The sequence below is a fragment of the Paroedura picta genome, chromosome 1, assembly GCF_049243985.1.
Source record: "Paroedura picta isolate Pp20150507F chromosome 1, Ppicta_v3.0, whole genome shotgun sequence".
NCBI lineage: Eukaryota > Metazoa > Chordata > Lepidosauria > Squamata > Gekkonidae > Paroedura > Paroedura picta.
The window spans coordinates 24,310,623-24,329,632 of record NC_135369.1 but is presented as its reverse complement, the minus strand read 5'-3'; the positions used below and the strand labels follow the sequence as shown (position 1 = coordinate 24,329,632).

At 48.6% G+C, this 19,010-nt stretch overlaps 2 protein-coding genes across 4 annotated transcripts in view; one reads left to right on the top strand and one right to left on the bottom strand.

The window, feature by feature from the left end:
- MAP3K11 (mitogen-activated protein kinase kinase kinase 11) overlaps nucleotides 1-8,071 on the bottom strand; it is a 48,724-nt gene extending 40,653 nt beyond the window's left edge. The window contains exon 1 of the mRNA XM_077328237.1: nucleotides 6,761-8,071. Coding sequence (XP_077184352.1) covers nucleotides 6,761-7,511 — 751 coding nt within the window. The 5' untranslated portion in view covers nucleotides 7,512-8,071. The remainder of the gene's footprint in view (nucleotides 1-6,760) is intronic.
- Nucleotides 8,072-14,537: 6,466 nt separating this feature from the next.
- The window catches only part of PCNX3 (pecanex 3), a 41,938-nt gene continuing 37,465 nt past the window's right edge, over nucleotides 14,538-19,010 (top strand). For 2 of the 3 annotated variants that reach the window (XM_077328174.1, XM_077328163.1), the window contains exons 1-2: nucleotides 14,538-15,414; nucleotides 18,230-18,426. In XM_077328174.1, the coding sequence (XP_077184289.1) occupies nucleotides 15,262-15,414; nucleotides 18,230-18,426 (350 nt within the window). In that variant the 5' untranslated portion in view covers nucleotides 14,538-15,261. The remainder of the gene's footprint in view (nucleotides 15,415-18,229; nucleotides 18,427-19,010) is intronic. The other variant, XM_077328157.1, reaches the window with a different exon arrangement.

Below are 19,010 nucleotides of genomic sequence, written 5' to 3'. Positions count from 1 at the left end.
GAAAGGGTATACCCTAGGAATTTCTGCTGGTCTTTAAGGCACTACTGAACTCACCAACAAGCCTTGAAAGACTCAAAATAGACATACAAGCATACGGATATACACCAGAGGAGCTTGCTGGGGCTTCCGGCCTGGGATTGCACAATTCTGTGGTGTCCCATCTCCATCCCCGCCTGTAAACTCTGGACTGTGATTGCTGAACAACAAAGAACAGGCATCACAGAGATCCCGTGACACAGTAGCTACAGTGTCAGACTAGGAACTGGGAAACCCAGGTTCAAATCGCCCCTCAGCTATGAATCTGAGTGGGTGACCTCGGGCCAGTCACTGGCTTCTCTCTTCCATCCTCACCTGCCTCACAGGATTCTTGCAACTGTCAAATTGTTGTTCTCTCTTGCCTCAAAGGGACGGACCAGAACCAATGGGGTGAAATTAATTCAGAAGAAATTCCGTTTAAGCATCCGGAAGAAGTTCCTGACAGTTAGAGCGGGTTCTTAGTGGAACAGGCTTCCTCGGGAGGTGGTGGGTTCTCCATCTTTGGAAATCTTTAAACAGAGGCTGGATAGCCATCTGACAGAGAGGCTGATTCTGTGAAGACTCGAGGGGGTGCCAGGTTACAGTGGATGAGCGATAGGGTTGGGAGTGTCCAGCATAGTGCAGGGGGTTGGACTAGATGACCCAAGAGGTCCCTTCCAACTCTGTTATTTAATGATTCTAAACGGAGAAAAAAGAACCATGAGATCTCTGGAGGAAGGGCAAGGAGGGAAATGTGCTAGGCAGATAGATTCCTGCCATGGCATCATGGCTGACCCTACTGTTCTAGCAAGCTGAATAGGAAAGCAACCTTTATAGGAGCATCAAAGGAAATCAGCACACGATCCAAGACATAACAAGCAATGTTAGGAATGATGCCAGCAAGCAACAATTACCTCAAACAAAGCTATGCAAAACATGCCACTGCAAAGGGTCCGGAGGTGGACCTATCTTCATTTGTCACCCCTAATTAGGATCAGCGTCAGAAGAGTTCAGGTCTCATCTCCTCCCAAACAGTTTGCTTGAGAGTTCAAGATTCAGTCACATGCTCAATGTGCATGAATTTTCTCTTGTAGAATCATAGAATCATAGAGCTGGAAGGGGCCATAGAGGCCATCTAGTCCAACCCCCTGCTCAACGCAGGATCAGTCCAAAGCATCCTAAAGCATCCAAGAAAAGTGTGTATCCAGCCTTTGCTGGAAGACTGCCAGTGAGGGGGAGCTCACCACCTCCTTAGGCAGCCTATTCCACTGCTGAACTACTCTGACTGTGAAAAATTTTTTCCTGATATCTAGCCTATTGTACATGAAGTTATGTACATCTGTCACTGGTGGAGGGAGAATATGCAGCACTGTGCGCTAATCCATACAACTGGGGCAGAATAAAAACATACAATAGGCATGTATGCTCACCCGGGTTCAAATTCTATGGTTCAGGTACTTTTTCCCTCCCCCTATGACACTTATCCAAGATGATTCACGAATTACACTTTACCCCTTGGGTGTTGTTCCAAGAAGGAATTGCTGGATTCATCCACCAGTTACCTATATCTACTAGAAGCGAAAAGGACCCTGAATGTGATGAACTCCCTCCAAAGTTACACACACACACACTCACACTTTAATTATTGGCCATACCGGCAATTTAGGTTCAGGTGATTATCTTTGCTGCTCTGAAGCAACAGAACAAAATTTAAATCCAGTGGCACCTTTACGACTAACAAAATTCTGGGTATAAGATACCCAAGGAAGTGTGCACACACCCAAAAACTTAGACCCAGAATGAAACTTTCTTGATCTGAAAGGTGCCACACTGGACTCAAACTTTTTTCTATATGGCCACTCCAAGGGTCAGACATGACTCAGTGTTTGCACAGGGGATACCTTTAACTTTTTAACTTGCGTACTAATTTAAAATAAATTGTGGGTTTTTTTGATAGCATAGTCTTTTTTGGGGGGGGGGAGGGGGAACAAGTGGAGACAGTGGGAGACAGACCACCCATGAGAGTCCGGGATGTCCAAGTGAGCAACTGGAGCCATCCCCCACAGTGTCATGGGGAGCAACTGCCGATGCTCAAAAGAGAGATGGGAAAGGGAATCTGAATAACTCTCCTCTTTCTCGCCTCTTCCTGTGCCCGTCAGGCTTATCACTACGGCCAGGTTTTGGGGTATCTGTTTACTCCCTTTCCCAATCAGGTGTGCATACAGGAGCAAAACACCATCACTAAGTTTGCACGTGTTAATGCTTTAAAATGTATACAGCCCTTTGAAGAGTGCCCACAGGCCTACAGCCAAGAGCAAGTGAGCACACAAGCCCAGATCCAACGTTCCTTAGCAGAACGCAGTTTTCCTGCCTCCCTCTGCCTGCTGCAGTCCCAGAGGCCACCTTCAGCAAATGCTATTCCAGGAACAGCCTTCTGCGGGGCATATTGGGCTGCAGAAGGAGGGGGGAGGCAGGGACACAATGCTCTCCTGGTGGAATTCTTCCTGCCATTGGAGGGGATCCCTCGGCCAGCAAGGATTTGTAAGACTGGGGCTTCTCCCCTTCCCACCAATTCCAGGCCCATTACTGGCTACTGGGGCCGAGGGAGGGCGAGGATCGTCAACATAACCATACATTATTATATCACTTAATTTATATATATATATATATATATATACACACACACACACACACACACACACACACACACACACACACACACACACACACACACACACAATTAACTCCCACCCAATCAGCAAAACCCTTCTGGGGCTGTCAAGAAATTCCACGGTTTCATGAAAGCCTGGGCTAGACTTTCTCTTGTGAATGTACGTATTTTGTCACACCTGAGGAATCCCCTGAGAAGGTAAATCCCCCTTCCTTGCCTAGTGACTTTCCCCCCTTTCTCAACCAGGGTTTGGTGAAACGCTGCCCCCCCCCCTCCAGAAGGGTTTCCCGAATGGGGGGAAGTTAACTATTTTTAATATATGTTAAAAAACTTGTTAAACATTTATCGAGTGATATGACCATATATGGTCATGTTGACCTCCCTCCTCCCCTCCCAAAATAGCCAATGATGGGCCTGGAGGGAGTGGGAAGGGGAGGGGTCTCAGGTGGGCGTGTCCACAGCTATGCTCCCCAACCGTATTCTGCAGGATCGTGCCACTTCTGGGGTTTCTCGGAGCCTGGAGAATGTTTAAGTGGTTTCTAATGGTACAAAACTTAAGAAAGGCTGATCTACTGTACATAATCAGGCCTACTGTACATAATCAGGCCTGAGGGCCTTCAAAGAACTGCGGGAGGAAATGATTTGGAAACCTCACCTCACTGCCACCCCTCAAAATCACCCCCCCCCCCAATATTCCCTTGCGGGCTCCCTTCCCCACCATTGCCGCTGCTTCCCCATTGCCTCTGCTCACCCCATCTGTTCCAGATCCTGCTCCCTCTCCACAATAGACCCTGTTTTCCCTCCCCCCACTACATTTCTTCTGCTTCCTTCTACCTACACTTAGCAATTAATTTCTGTCATCTCAGACGCTGCATTCCTAGGCACCCACTCCTGGCTATCGTTCCCCCATACCAGCACCTGACCTCTCTCACCATGGCCTTTCCTATCCCCTGTCCCAGTCCCCTTGTCTCCTGGAAGGCTATGTTATACCAAGTGTCTTTTGCAGCAACCAACTCACTGAACATCGGCTTCCCTTCTGCTAGAATATGCATGCAGGCAAAATGTTTACGTTTTCAGGGCTTATAACCACTCCTTTAACATTATTCTGCAAACCTGGTGGTTATGCCAGATTTTCCAAAATATAAACTTGAGCCCTGAATGGCCCACATGTGCAGGTTTTTGGATCCTCATGGTGGAACCCCCTACTTCTAGATTTTACGCAAACACTTGTTTTTTTCCTGAAGTATACCATCAAATAAAAGAGGGGACCATCTTACACTTCTGTACAAGTTACAGTTATATCCAGTAACACATTTTTGCGCTTATATATATATAACACTTTTTGGCCTTGACCTGGATAGCCCAGGCTAGCCAGATCTCAGTAGATCTTGGAATCTAAGCAGGGTCAGCTCTTATGGCAAAAAAACAACAACACAATATAACGCTGTTAAGGGAGCCATCTTACATTCCAGGTCATCTTCCTTTGGAGTACATATAAATATAAGGCAACTATCTAGTTTCTATCTATTGCCCTTAAGTTCTGCCACATGCCAAAAGGGCCCTCCTCCACCGAAGTCCCGCCCTGGAATCCGGACGGGAACAGAGCTAATCTAACGGCATAGACTGGTAGCTCTAGTGCAGGGGTAGTCAAACTGCGGCCCTCCAGATGTCCATGGACTACAATTCCCATGAGACCCTGCCAGTAAATGCTGGCAGGGGCTCATGGGAATTGTAGTCTATAGACATCTGGAGGGCCGCAGTTTGACTACCCCTGCTCTAGTGAATAAGATTTTTTAATGGTTTTAAATGTTATTAACTGTGAAGTGTTACTATTGTTTTAATGCTCATTGTTTGTTTGAATTGTTGTAAACCGCCCCGAGACCACATGCCAAGAGGTGCAGTTGAAAACTGAATGAATGAATGAATGACCTAGAAAGATGGCATAGGAGCGGCTGTGCAGGCAGAAACGGATTTTCAAGGGCTGGGGGTCAAGGCAAGGCTGGGGGTCAAGGGTGAAAAGGATTTTCAAGGGCTGGGGGTCAAGGCAAGGCAGAAATAAGCCCTTCTCCGATAGCACCTCCTCTTGGGTGAATGACTCCCATTCATTCCTGCATCCCCCAAGCAAGCACTCAGAGTCCCTGCAAATATATACCTCCGGCCCTCCTCATGCACCTCCCCATCCTAATGGCCAGCCTGTTGCCTGTAATAGGACTACTGCTCAAGGGAAATCCTGTTCCCCTAAACTCCTCACATCCAACACGGCAGCTGCCCTGTAAGACAGAGCTGCCGGATTATATAGCAGTTGTGCAGGTGGCTGAGTGGGAGGGGGGAATCTCTGGTGGCTGCAGGTCACCTTGTGAGTTTATGGGTGAGCTAAGATCCAAACTGCAGTTTTTCAGCTGGCTGCTCATACGCTGTGCAATACCGTGCGAAAGAGGGAGTGCCTCTGAACATACATGGGATGCTTTCCTGTCATTCCCAAGGTAACAATGGCTGCCTGCCTGCCTGGGATTGGGAAGAGTTTCCCCATCAAGGCGTGGAAAACAAGACTCCTTATGAGGAACCTACCTCTTAGAGCAGGGGTAGTCAACCTGTGGTCCTCCAGATGTTCATGGACTACAATTCCCGTGAGCCCCTGCCAGCATTTGCTGGCAGGGGCTCATGGGAATTGTAGTCCATGGGCATCTGGAGGACCACAGGTTGACTACCCCTGTCTTAGAGCATCCCTAAAGCTTGGTGGGAACGGGAGACTTTCTACTGCCTGGCTAGGTCTCCAGCGGCTCCCCCTCCCAGCCCCCCAGCTCACAGCTGGAGAGGCCCAACCCTTGCAAGAGGAAAAACTCCTGATCCCTAAGCTCTTGTTTGCATGGAAAGAAAAACATTTCTCTCAGCCTTGCAAGAGGAAATGGGGCACGCAGAACCAGTTTCTGCGAGAGCCAGCGTCACTTCCTTCTGGCCCTGGGTCACAGAGGTCACAGTCTAGTGACAAACTCCTGGGGCAAAAGAGGGTGTGACAAACTAAACTTCATTTAAAAAAAAGAAGAGACATGTCAAAGCTTATGCCTGTCTCCACCGCAAAAACCCTTCCCACTGACACCAGAGATTTGGGCAAAGGAGTTGCTGACTCCAGGGTGAAAAGGTAGTACTTAGGACATGCTCAGAGGCATTCTCGCTCTCTCTCTTCACAAGTTTCCAAAGAGACACAAAGGTTGGCCATGACTCTAATTCATCTTTCTTCCCAATCCTCCACAGAGCAGTCTGGGTGCCCATTAAATTAGTTTGGAGTGCCTTGGTCTTGTCAGGTATCTTGAGAGCACAGGTTAAAGCCTTTGGTGGGTTAAAAGCAGCCATGAAGGATGCTATCCAATGCTCCAGGCTTTGAGCTCAGTCCCTATGCATCGCTGCGGGGCTTTGGCAGGGGAATATCCAAGGGGACTGTTCCCTCAAGCAGCTTTGGAAGGAAAGAGCTTAGGCTGCAAACAAGCCTTGACACTTCTGCAAACAGAACACAAGTTTTGTGAAACGAATCAGGTGACGGATTTTGACAAGGTCACACTTGAGCAGCATTGCCAGTGTGGTGCTGTGGTGTGGTTAGAGGGCTGGACCAAGATCTGGGACACTAGGTCCGAATCCTCCCTCTGCAAGGGAAGCTTGCCGGGTGACCTTGGGCCAGTCACGTGCAGGCTTGGAGTGAGGCTAAAATGGAGAGAACATAAACCACACTGAATCCCCATTGGGGAGGAGGGGGGTTATAAGTCAAGTAAGTAAAATGTTAGTGGTTTCAACTCCAAACTCAATTTCGCACAAAGCTGACTCCTACTAAACTCAATCATCGGTCGGTCCACCCAGATCAGGATTGTGTACCCGGACTTGTGGTGGCTCTACAAGGTCTCAGGCACAGGTATTTTCTGCATCAGTTACTACTTGCTCCTTTTAACTGGAGACACCAGGGATTGAACCTGGGACCTTCTGCGTGCCAAGCAGAGGCTCTACCGCTAAGCCACTGCCCCTCCACCACACTTGTATATTTCCCCCCCCCCCCCCACAGAACTTCTGGTCAGCCCCTCCACTCACTGTTGTTGGACTTCAAGTCTCGGTGGATGACGGGCACGATGGCTTCGCAGTGCAGGTACTGCATCCCCTGGGCAATCTGCACGGCCCAGTTGATGAGGATGTGGGGCGGTATCCTCTGTCCGGCCAGCATCCGGCTGAGCGGGCCCCCCGCGGCGTATTCCATGACCAGGCACAGGTTGGGCTCCTGCAGGCAGACGGCCTTGAGGGCGATGATGTTGGGGTGCCGCAGCATGGCAAAGAGCCGGGCCTCCTGCCGCACCCGCTCGGCCGTGGTACTGATGTCCTCGTCCGGGTCCTGGCGGGCGGCCTTGACCGCCACCAGCTCCCCCCGCCAGCTCCCGCGGTAGACCTTGCCGAAGCCCCCCACGCCGATCACTTCCTCCAGCCTCAGGTCCTGGAAGTCGGCCTTCGGCGGGCCCTCGGGCCCGGGGTAGCCGCCCGTCTTGGGCGAGACGTAATTGGAGGGAAAGATGCCCACCTGGTTGTTCACCTTGCCGGCCCACCAACCTTCGTCGCCGGAAATGGCGGCGTCCCACGAAAGGACCTCCACCAAGTCGCCTTTGCGCAGGGTCAGTTCGTCGCTGCTGGCAGCCTCGTAGTCAAACAACGCCGTCCAGACAGGGTTGGCGTAAGCGGTGGCACCCCCGCCGCGAGAGCCTCCCCCCCAGGCCACCAGCGGCGCCTTGCGGAGCATACTTTTCAGGGGCTCCATGGGGGTCGTCGGGGCCTTGCTGGTCCAGGACAGCCGCATCTAGGTCCCCCACATGGCCCTTCCCGCAATTTCCCACCACTTCCGACGGGGCAGGGACCATGTAGGAGGGATGCCGGGGAGGGGGCAGGAAGGGAAGGGAGGGCTAGCGCTCCAGGCCGCCGACGGCCCCTCCCCTCCGGTCTCAGAGAAGAGTGAGGGGTCGGAGAGGCTCCATCGCCTCCCCCGGAGCCGGCCGCCTTCTCCGTCTACACGCTTCCAGGGAAAACGGTATGGGGGAGGCGCTCCCTGCCGCTTATTTCCACCTTCGGGCAGCCCCTTGCAGCCCGCGAAGCCGGGCGGATCGCGCCGGCAAAGCCTTGCCTGCCTGCCTGCCCTCTTGCTCCAGGAGGAACTCCGCCGCCGCCGCCGCCTTGGGCTCGCCCGTCCCGTCCTCTTCTTCGAAGTCGAGCCGGCTCCGCGTCCAGCGCTCGCCGGGCTCCGTCCACAGCCCCGCGCCCGGAAAGAACCCGCGAAGCGAAGCGGAGAGTTTGGGCGGCCGTGCCGTCGAGGGGGCGGCACGGACGGCGCGGGCGGCCGGCTCTGCCTCTTCGCTGGGTCTCAGGCGAAAGTGCCGGACGGAACGAGGCGGAGAAGGCACGGCAGGGGCGGGGTTTGAATTCCTCGGCCTGCCCCGGGAGAGGCGGGTCCGGCTCTGGTGCGCCTGGGTGGAACAATAGCCGAGGTTCAGCCCGGGAACTTGTTTGCACTGCGGGGGCTCCTGGCTGCAGAGCCTGCCGAGGAGAAACAGAGCCCTTGCACAGGTCTCTTCCGCGGGAGCTGACGCAAGCCGGGGGAAGGAGAACGCGAGCGTCGGAGTCCCACAGAATCCTTCGCAGCTCCGCGAGGGACGGTCCCTTGCGCCCACCCAACAAAAGGCGATATTCTAACAACCCTGGGCCTCTTTTGTAATTAACTGAGCGACCACTGCCTGCTGGCCAGCGGCGCCTCTGTGCATGTGCCGAGTTTAGTCTGTGGAACACCAGGGGACAAAGGGCCTCTCAGCTTATCACTAGATAAGGAGTCTTGTGACACTTCAAAAGACTCACACATTGATTTTGTCATAGAGGTTTGGTGAGCTAGATCCCTAGTTGGCCTTTAGGTACCACCATTCTTTATTTTGGCTGCCGTAGACTCCACTGGAATATTTATTATGATGACGATTAGTTATATTTTAAAGGTCTTTTTCAGGCAAAGTGCTTTTCAATAAACACAAGATACACTGACGTTAATTATAAGACCAACACAATTAATTTAAATAGGGCATGACCTTGGAACTTATTAAAAGTAATAACTAACAGATTGATAATGTGCCAATTAAATTCACCTGACATCCCTGAGCACACCTGGCACACCTCAGGGTATGCTAAGGATTTACCATGTTCAGAACCAAGCCAGAGCCCGCATCTCTTGAGAAGTTAGCCAAGGAGCCTTGCAGAAACCAAATGATCAGGGAACAACAGTTCACTAGTCTGTAGAGCCCTGCATAGCCTAAAAGCCTGCACACCTTACTTAGCTCTTTGTCAGGAACCAGCAACAGCTTCTCTTGCTTGCTCTGGGCAGGGTGCATTTCCCTTTTAATTGCCACAGCCACTGGCCCTCCCACTCATCTTATATAAAGGAGCACGGAAAGATTGCTTACAGGATTATAACTTTTATCCCTCCCCAATGCATTCATACCAAACTCCTTTGTCTGGTGCCAATAATACAAAGTTTGTGGAGAGTCTTGTATCCAAGATCTGGTGAACATCAGTGGCCAATTACAAGGGAGGGAATTATGGGAAGGTAAGCCAGTACTGTCCTCTTGGGTTCATCAAAATTCTGGGAAAGCTGGAGTACATCATGTGACTGGCCTCCTATGTAAGAGCATCTAGGTCAGGTCCAATAATTTGATCATAGCAAGGGCAAGATGATTGTCTCCTAGTATTGTTCTCTTTGGATGGGTCATGAAGGCGTGGGCCTCAAGCCAAGTCAAACAGTGACCACTGGAGCACCTAGTTGGACTTGTGACTGAGAACTCAGATCTGCTAGGCAGTGAAGGGTCTTTCACACAACACTTTCTACCTCACAACCTTGAATTGGAGGTGTCGGTGACCAAATCAAGGGAGGAGACGTCTTGAACATGAAAAGAGTGTGCGCTGCCACAGCCCCTCTAAATTTATTTATTTTATTTATTTATTATATTTATATACCGCCCTCCCCGGAGGCTCAGGGCAGTTTACATTGAACTTATGAACCATACATGAAACAATCTGCATTAATAATTCAACAATAATATTAACAACAGTGGTTGTAACAATTAAATAATACAACAAATAAGTTGTAGCAACACACAATACAATATAACAGCGCAACAGTGCAATGTCACAACAGGTCCAGAGTGCTCTGGTGGAGTTCTGGGGTGGGAGGGACAGGGGCCCTTCATTCGCTGTTGGTTATGCCTGGTCTCAACCAAATGCCTGGTGGAAGAGCTCCTTTTTGCAGGCCCTGCAAATGCAGCTTCATTCTCCCCTTTAAAGCAGGATTTTACAGCAGAATTAGATCCCATGCTAATCTATTCATGTATCGATAGTTTGTGATCTGTGAATGGACAAGCTGTTTATATAAGATATATTTTCAAGTTTAAGGCTCATGGTATATTGGTCCAAGCCTTTACCTTTTTATTCCTGTAAATGGTTGTGTAGGTAGGACCCAGTGTACCACTTTCCCTGGGGTCCTAGAATGCTGTTAAGATGCTCCTGATTCAAAATAGTTTCCTCCTGCTAAGAGATCAGAAAAGAACTTCTCAAGGGTCACCACACTTATGAGTGCCCCTGGGCCCTTTAATACATAAGGTTGTGTTTCATTCCCAAGAACCAAGCCTGACCCATTATGTTGACTCATGTTCTGTTATCCCAATCCTACTACAGTGTTTTGGCTGTTTTATATAACCTGGTTGATTTGAAACAAGATATTTTGTTATCTGCCTTGCATTTTAGTGAGAAGGGATCCCCTCGATAAGTGAACTAACCAAATAAAATAAAGTCCTTTCGGATTCAGTTCTCATCCCACTGTACTTGGAAAAGCAGGAATTTACTAATTATTGACTGTAGGGGTACCCAATCTTTTTGAACCATTGGGCATCTTGGGCTGATTCTTTTCCAGTTGTTCTTGAGAATGCCACTGGAGTTTTGAGCACATCCATTCTGAGCTAAGATTTATTTATTTATTTAGATTTTTATACCGCCCATTCTTTACAGCTCTAGGCAGTTTACATGGAACATTATACCTTTACATTGAACATTATAATAATCTATAACATTATACAAGATTCAGTAGAGCATTACAACTATCTGTCAAGTAACAATTCACAACACAACATGAATAACAACAAACTGGGGAGATCAAATTGCTCAGTCATGGAAGGGCTTCTGAGGGGGGGCCCAGCAGATGTTCCGAGTCGGTTGGCCTCAAGCGAATGCCTGGTGGAGGAGATCCATAGTAAAGGAAATATTCTGCATTTTGGGGAGGTGCCCATGCTGGATTACAAAAAAAAAAAACGGGTACCTCTTATTCCACAAGCGCAATTCCTTCATCATCAGTGGGTATATTTTTCAAATTTCTCTGTGTTAACAGATTATTTTAGACCACTCCCAGTAAGTATTCAGTGGTAGGCTGTGGCCGCGTTGATCCCTCACTGAAATATCTGAACCTATGGTCTACTGGACACTTTTTTTTTGGCACCTGGACATTACACCCAATTTTATTTATACAAAACAGGGGCATCACATCAAAATCACAAGATGTCATACTCCCATTGTATACGGCACTGGTCAGACCACACCTGGAGTACTGTGTGCAGTTCTGGAGGCCTCACTTCAAGAAGGACATAGATAAAATTGAACGGGTACAGAGGAGAGCGACGAGGATGATCTGGGGCCAAGGGACCAAGCCCTATGAAGATAGGTTGAGGGACTTGGGAATGTTCAGCCTGGAGAAAAGGAGGTTGAGAGGGGACATGATAGCCCTCTTTAAGTATTTGAAAGGTTGTCATTTGGAGGAGGGCAGGATGCTGTTCCCGTTGGCTACAGAGGAAAGGACACGCAGTAATGGGTTTAAACTACAAGTACAACGATATAGGCTAGATATCAGGAAAAAAATTTTCACAGTCAGAGTAGTTCAGCAGTGGAATAGGCTGCCTAAGGAGGTGGTGAGCTCCCCCTCACTGGCAGTCTTCAAGCAAAGGTTGGATACACACTTTTCTTGGATGCTTTAGGATGCTAATCTAGGACCCTGTGTTGCGCAGGGGGTTGGACTAGATGGCCTGTATGGCCCCTTCCAACTCTTTGATTCTATGAAAATGCCTTGAGTGAAAAACAAACAGTAAGAGGAAAAACTGCTGCTCAGACTCCAAGCAAGTCAGTCCCTTTCCAAATCCAAAGGCAAGCCGGTTACTTGGAATTGTTTGCCCACATTTTTTTCAGCCCTTTCTTGTTGTGTTTCTTAGCAAAGTGCATGTTCCTCAGGAACTTGGGATCAACCCCCTTCAGAGATCTATGTGGCCTGGGCTTCTTAATGCCATTTCTGTGCCAGATGCGAGACTGGTTGTGAGTGGTGTGATTCTTGGACTTGGCCATAGCTTAAACCTCCACCTCCACCGCTGCTTGAAGAGACCGGACACTTTTTATAGAACTGAATACTTACTGAGAGTCATCTAGAACTGTGGTCCCCAACCTTTTTATCACCGGGGAGCACTCAACGCTTGACAATTTTACTGAGGCCCAGTGGGGGGGGTAGTTTACTCTCAACCACTGCCCTAACACTCTCTGATCGCTATGGTAATGTTTAAACATCCCTTCAAAATAAGATACAGACACGCCACAACAATGAACATAAGGAACACTTTATTTTCATGGAAATTTTAACTCATGACAATGACAAATCAATGGGAACCCTGAGCTTGTTTCTCTGCAACAAGATAGTCCCATCTGGGAGTGATGGGAGACAATGACACCCAAAGTGTGTTGTAAAGGCCGGGATAGATGAAGTAAAGGGGTGGGGGAAGAGGGCATCCTTCGCGGCCCACCTCCAATTAGTTGACGGACCACTTGTGGTCCGCAGCCCACAGGTTGGGGATCGCTAATCTAGAATTTGAGAAGCATAGCCACTGATGGACTTCCTCCTTGAAAACGAGTTTATCACAGGATATCATTTTGATGTTGCTGTTTCTGTTTAAGAATAGAGAAGATACTTTATTTCCACATAGCCAGTTTGCCAGTTTGCTTTTCATCTGTGAACCTTCAGGTGGGGCCTGACGACCTCCTGGAATCACAACAGATCTTAAAAGACCAGTTTTGACTGAAGAAAATGCCTCCTTCGGACGGTGGAATCTATGGTATTCCACCCCATTGAGCTGTTTCCCCTCCCCAAATCCCACCCTCTCCAAGCTCCACCCAAAATTTCCAGGAATGGCCAACCTGGAGTTGGCAACCCTAGATTATTTCCAGATATACTGTGGTGATTTTTATGTATACCAATTCTAAGTTGCCTTGCACTTATTTTGAGTGGGTGGAATTGATTTTAATAGAGTTTTAGCTCTGATTATCTAAAGGAACATTTTTGTCTATACAAGCTGCCTTGCAATTTAATATCAGCCATGCAGACTTTGCTTCCAGTTTCATCATGTATACAGGCACAAGTTTCTAATAGAAGCAGATACTTTTTGGTTATAGCTTTAGAGCAGTGGTCCCCAACCTTTTTATCACTGGGGACCGGTCAACGCTTGACAATTTTACTGAGGCCTGGCTGGTAGTCTTTTGCCGAGGGAAGCTGCTGCCGCTTGAGCCCCTGCTCCGCTTACTTTCCCGCCAGCGCCCCTGACTTCCCACTGACCATTGCGGGGTGCTGCCAGCAGCAGCTGTGCAGTGCCACGCTGAGGGGGAGCCCCAGCCATGATGGCCGCTGGAGAGCACCAAAGGTGAGCCGGCAGCAGAGTGGCAGGGCAGCCCCCAAGGCAGCAGCCGGGGAGGAGGACTAGGAGGAGCCGTGGCCCAGTACCAACTGATCTATGGACTGGTCCCAGTCCCCGAACCGGGGGTTGGGGACACTACTTTAGAGCATTTCCAAAGGATGCCTGGTTACCTCTCTCCTCCTGATTCTTCTGAAAACAAGCAAAAAGCAATCTTGTCTATTTCTGTTGTGGCTGAATTTGCCAAATAATAAAAAGATCAGAACTTAAGACTGTCTAAGACCAACTCAGGGATCATAGAACCATAGAGTTGGAAGGGGCCTCAATGGTCATCTAGTCCAACTCCCTGCACTATGCAGGACACTCACAACCCTATCACTCATCCACTGTAACCTGCCACCCCCTTAAGCCTTACAACAGAAACAGAATTTGAATCAGGGACCTCCCAGAGCATAGTTCTTTAACTATGAAACTTACCAGCCTACTTTATGATTGAGCATAACAAACGCCAGCAGTATCAATACAAAGTACACGCAGAGAGTCACTTTACCTAAATCAGCAACAATTTATTATGCTTCCTCTTGCTCTCAGAGTAACCACCCCTTCCCCTTTTCAAGCAGTTCCCCATAGAACATGCACAGTCTGCCTGTCTTCTTCCATTTCTTGCTCGGTGGGGGAAAGAACTGTTCCTCATTGGCCTGCCCCTTATTAACGTTTTAAAAACCCATTCAATGTCCTGCCCAAAACAGAGAGGGGAAAAAAAAAATCAAACCCGGAAACTAGCGCGTGCGCACATTTAACAACGACTCCAGTTAAAACCAACATCCGCCATTCTTTAGGCCCGTCGTTTCAAACGTGCCTGCGCATTTGCCACTTTCTCAACACAGGATGGAGATTAGGCGCATGCGCAAGAACGAGCTTTCCTTTAAACCGGGTAGAGGGGGCGGAAACGCATGCGCAAAAGTCTCAACTGGGAAGCAGGGCAGGTAACAGGAGCGGGTGAAAGACGCACGCGCAAAAGCGGTTGTTTATGCTCGCGCATAAGCGACGCTCGTTCCTTGACCCTTTGCTTTTACTTCCTGTCTTAGAAGCGGTACGGGGGGGGGGGGGGGAGAGAAATGGCGCATGCGCGTCGCTGTAGCTATTCCTCGGGCTGTTCTTCCGGCCTCCTCAGACCTTGATTAGGATTAGGCGCCAAGATTCCTTCCTCATGCTAGCCCAGTCGGGTTGACCTTTGACTTCGGAAGTGAACACGAGTTGGGTTCTCTCCACCCTGGGGGTGGCCGTTACCCGGCTTGTTTCCGGTTTCAACTTCCCCAGGGGCCACCCCAGGGACTCGGAGCCTCCTTTACCGCTGGCCTCCTTGTCCGCAGTTCGCTCGCTCCCCTCCCGCCTAGGTGGCCTCACTGTGCTCCCTTAGCAGGTTCCCTAGAGGGTGGCGGGATCCTTTCCTGGGAGGTAGGATGGCGTGAGCCCCGGGGGCAGGGGGCAAGCGGAGAAAGAGGCGGTCGGGGGGAGGGGGTGGTTGCTCGGAGGGGAAGCGCAGATAGGGCTGGCACGCCTGCTTTGAATGGGCAGTTCCGTCGTGCCGTGAACCACCCCCTCCCCCCCTGTCAGGGAAGGGCTTTTTGAGGAGGACGCAGCTAAAAAGCGAAGTGGGGGAGAAAAGGGTTCTGGATTCTCCAGCCCTGTGGATCATGGGCTGTAAGCTGCCTTGATGAAGGACATTGTGAGGGCCAGCTGGGCAGTGGTGTTCCTTAAGGAGGAGGAGGAGGAGGACGAGGAAGAGGCGGCCCCACCGTGGACATGGGGTCACAAGTCCTGCAGATTCTACGCCAAGGCGTCTGGGCTTCGTTGACTGGCGGCTGGTTCTTTGACCCTCACCAGAGCACCTTCTCCAACTGCTTCCACCTCTACACCTGGATTTTCCTGCTCACCTTCCCCTTCCTGCTGTACATGGTGAGTCTGGGGAGCAGTACATAACATCTGCTGCAAAGGTGGTTGGAGAAAAATAGTAGATGTGTGCTGATGGTATTAACTTGTCAAGCAGTTTTGTTTTTTTTTTGTATAGGAGATGCTGGGCATCTTTGTCTTTCTCATGTATTGCTCCTTCTACCTAGAACAGTTCCTTTCCCAAGACTTTTTTTGGGTCTCCTTTAAACAAAAAAAATTGCCTGAAGTCTGAACTGACAGTGTAAATGTAAGAATACAAAAGCCAATTGAGAATTAATAGAAATGCTGGAAGTATGGATACTTCATACCTTTTCATCATTACCTGGCTGTTTACCTTTTGCATCTGAAGCCTTTAATATCTCTGCAAGATGTCTGTAGAAACTGAATTTGGTGTGTAATAACTTCAGGCTGAATTTCAAGGCACCTGGCCAGACAAACAGCTTGGAACTACTTGTGTTTCAGTTCCTTACTCAGGGAATGAAATGCTTAATTGGATGTTGCTTTCTGGATGCTTTCAGCCAAATAGCCTTCCTCACTGGCTTTTGTTCCCTAGGGAAATCTCATTTTCTAGGTTTTGAAGTTTCTATGCAGTGCATTCCTGATACATGTCAAGGAGATCAACTAGAAAAGAAGTGCCATTCTTTCTGAAACCTAATGATGGCACAAAAGAAACCTAAGCTTACCGTTGGGGGTTAACTGGATAGAAATAACAATGTGGAATTGCCTGCAGTGGAAGCAGTTGAGTACTCTAGAAGAGAAATCGAGGCTATATGTTAAAAGGAGGCATGATGGTGCCTTAACATCTTTCCATTAAAGAAGCTTTTCTTTAAAAGTTTTGGATGTTTAATGTTCCTATTGTGGATAGCCTTTCTGTGCTGTAAGGGGAATTGTTGTAAGGGGATTGTGAAGCATTGTAGCTACTTTAAAACTGTAGTTTGAGTATGAAGCTTGGAGAACATCCCAGGTGTTCAGGCATCTGTAAATGGGAGGCTGGCTAAACTCCAGCAGTTTTAATGTTTCCAATGCACATTTGCATAAGGCTGAAGGTTTGTGGTGTTTCAGGATTTGAAGATTTGAAGTGCATTATTTTTCAGCCATCTATGGGGAGAGAACAGAAAGCTGGTGTTATTGCTTAGCCACCTTCAGCAACAGTCTTGGAACTGAGGGGGGGGGTCAGCCCTATCCATCCTTCTGGGCTGTTGAATTATTGCAAATGTATTTTTAAATGTTTGCAACTTGGCAGGGTCTGCTTGTAGTTCTCCCACAGCTGGGGCTTTTTTTTGGGGGGGTATATTTGTTTTCTGATTGCAGCCTTTCTCATCATACACTTCTAAGGAAGAGCTTAGTTGGTCTTGGGAATACCACTGAGCTAACTGTTGTATTTGTATGCTGATACATTGCCATTCACAGCTCTTGACAACCGCCTTAATTCAATCTCAGGTGTAAGTGTCCAGTTTCTTATGCATCTTGACTCTAGCTTGCCCTTCCTGGCAGTTAACCCCCCCCCCCCAATATGTAATGGTTGAGGAAATTCTGTTTTGCAGTAACTGATGTCATGTGCTTGCGCACAGCAGCTCATACCTTGAATTAAACTTCCTTCTGAAAGATGCCACTGGACACAAACTTTGTTCTGCTGCTTCAGACCAACATGGCCACTCACCGGTATCTAAAGAAGAACAATCAGACTTAGGTGGCATCCGTTCTCACCATTTTTTGCAGTGGGACGAGTTGTCTTGTTTGGGAACCAGTCTTCATCTCGGGTTCTGTGACAAAATGGTTCTTGCAACTGGGGTCCGACAGATTAGCTCAGATGAGGAATGCAAGTACCCCAGTCAAGAGCATAGTGGATGATGCATCTTTGTTAATTTTTTGCAGCTCTGGGACTAAAATAGGTTTGTTAGCAAAGTGTCACCGCAGAAGGTGAATCGCATGCTGATGCCCTTTCTGGGAGTTAGTACTGCCAGTCCGAAGGCTGCAATATGAAGCTCTCAGGAGGGAGAATACTTGCTTAAGAAAAGGCGTTGTGCTGATACTAAGGGTTAAATAAATACTGCTTTCTCAGTCTCATCACCCTCTTCAGCTACTGTCCGTCTCTCAGGTTAGGTGCTGGGTAGGAGAATTCATCATCCTGATGCTCTCATCTTTCATTTTAAAAAAGGCAAGTTTCTTGCCCCTGTTGTCTGTGAAGGTAGCTTTGAAGTGTAGAGGATACGCATAGCTCTTAGTCAGGAGTAGGAGTTCAAAGCAAAGAATCTAAATGCTACTTCATGATGCGAACACTAGCTTACAAATGTAATGTCAGTGTCTGTATTTTCATGCTTTGAATATTTTTCTTTGCACATTTGAACAAGAGTTCTGTATTACTCCAAAGCTTCTTTCCACCATTTTTAGTATAAGCTGGTTTCGTAGAAGTACTGTTTTGCTTACAAAAGTGCAGTCATTCAGACCAAACCTAATTTACTTCTGTTGTGCAGAGAACTATTTAGTTTGGTGTAGTGGTTAGGAGTGCAGACTTCTAATCTGGCATGCTGGGTTTGTTTCCCCGCTCCTCCACATGCAGCCAGCTGGGTGACCTTGGGCTCATCACAGCACTGATAAAGCTGTTCTGACTGAGCAGTGATATCAGGGCTCTCTCAGCCTCACCCACCTCACAGGGTGTCTGTTGTGGGGAGAGGAAAGGGAAAGTGATTATTAGCCGCTTTGAGACTCCTTCGGGTAGAGAAAAGTGGCATATAAGAACCAACTCTTCTTCTTCTTAGTGGGGATTTACATACTGAACTGGATTTACAGTCTTGTTGTTATTACTTGTTTTTTATGACAGGTGATGCCTCCTAGCATCGTGGTGGCAGGTGTGTACTGTGCTGTGGTGGCCACATTCTTCACTGCCATCAAAACTGTCAACTATCGCTTGCACACCATGTTTGACCAGGGTGAGATCGTGGAGAAGAAGAACTCAGTGCTAGCAGAGGGGGCAAAGACTGATGAAGGAGCTGCTGCTGACGAAGGGAACTTGACCAGGTGAAGAGGGAGCATTGCAGGAGAGGGATTCTATTATTTACTTACCTGGAGTCTGTATATTCTTGAGTTAGGTGTTTTCTCTTCCTCCGCATTACATTCTGGGTTGCATTAACCGAGAGCCAGCTTGGTGTAGTGGTTGACTGGTGGCTTCCAATTTGGCGAGCCCTGTTTGATTTTCCCCTCCTCCACATGCAGCCAGCTGGGTTACCTCTGTTGCGGGGAGAGGAGGGAAAAGGTGTTTGTAAGCCACTTTGAGACCCCTTTGAGTAGTAAAAAGTGGGGTATAAAAACCAATTCTTCTCTAGGAGTCTGTGATGAGTTGGAAATTTCTGGAGTTTTTTTTAATTTAAAAAAGAACTTGGGGAAGGCAAAGTCATGGACATAATGCTGAATTGTGGGAGCCATTCCTGGATCTTAGGCTTAGGCCTGTGTGAGGTCTAGAAACACTTCCGGAGTTCTGAGGTGCCCCTGTAATGCATCTATCTGTGTGGGCAACCAGACTCTTGGGGCTTTTCCAGACTTCTGAACAATGTGCCCATCATGTTCCTTGCCCTGAAAGCGGCCTCTGAAATTCCTGTGGTTGC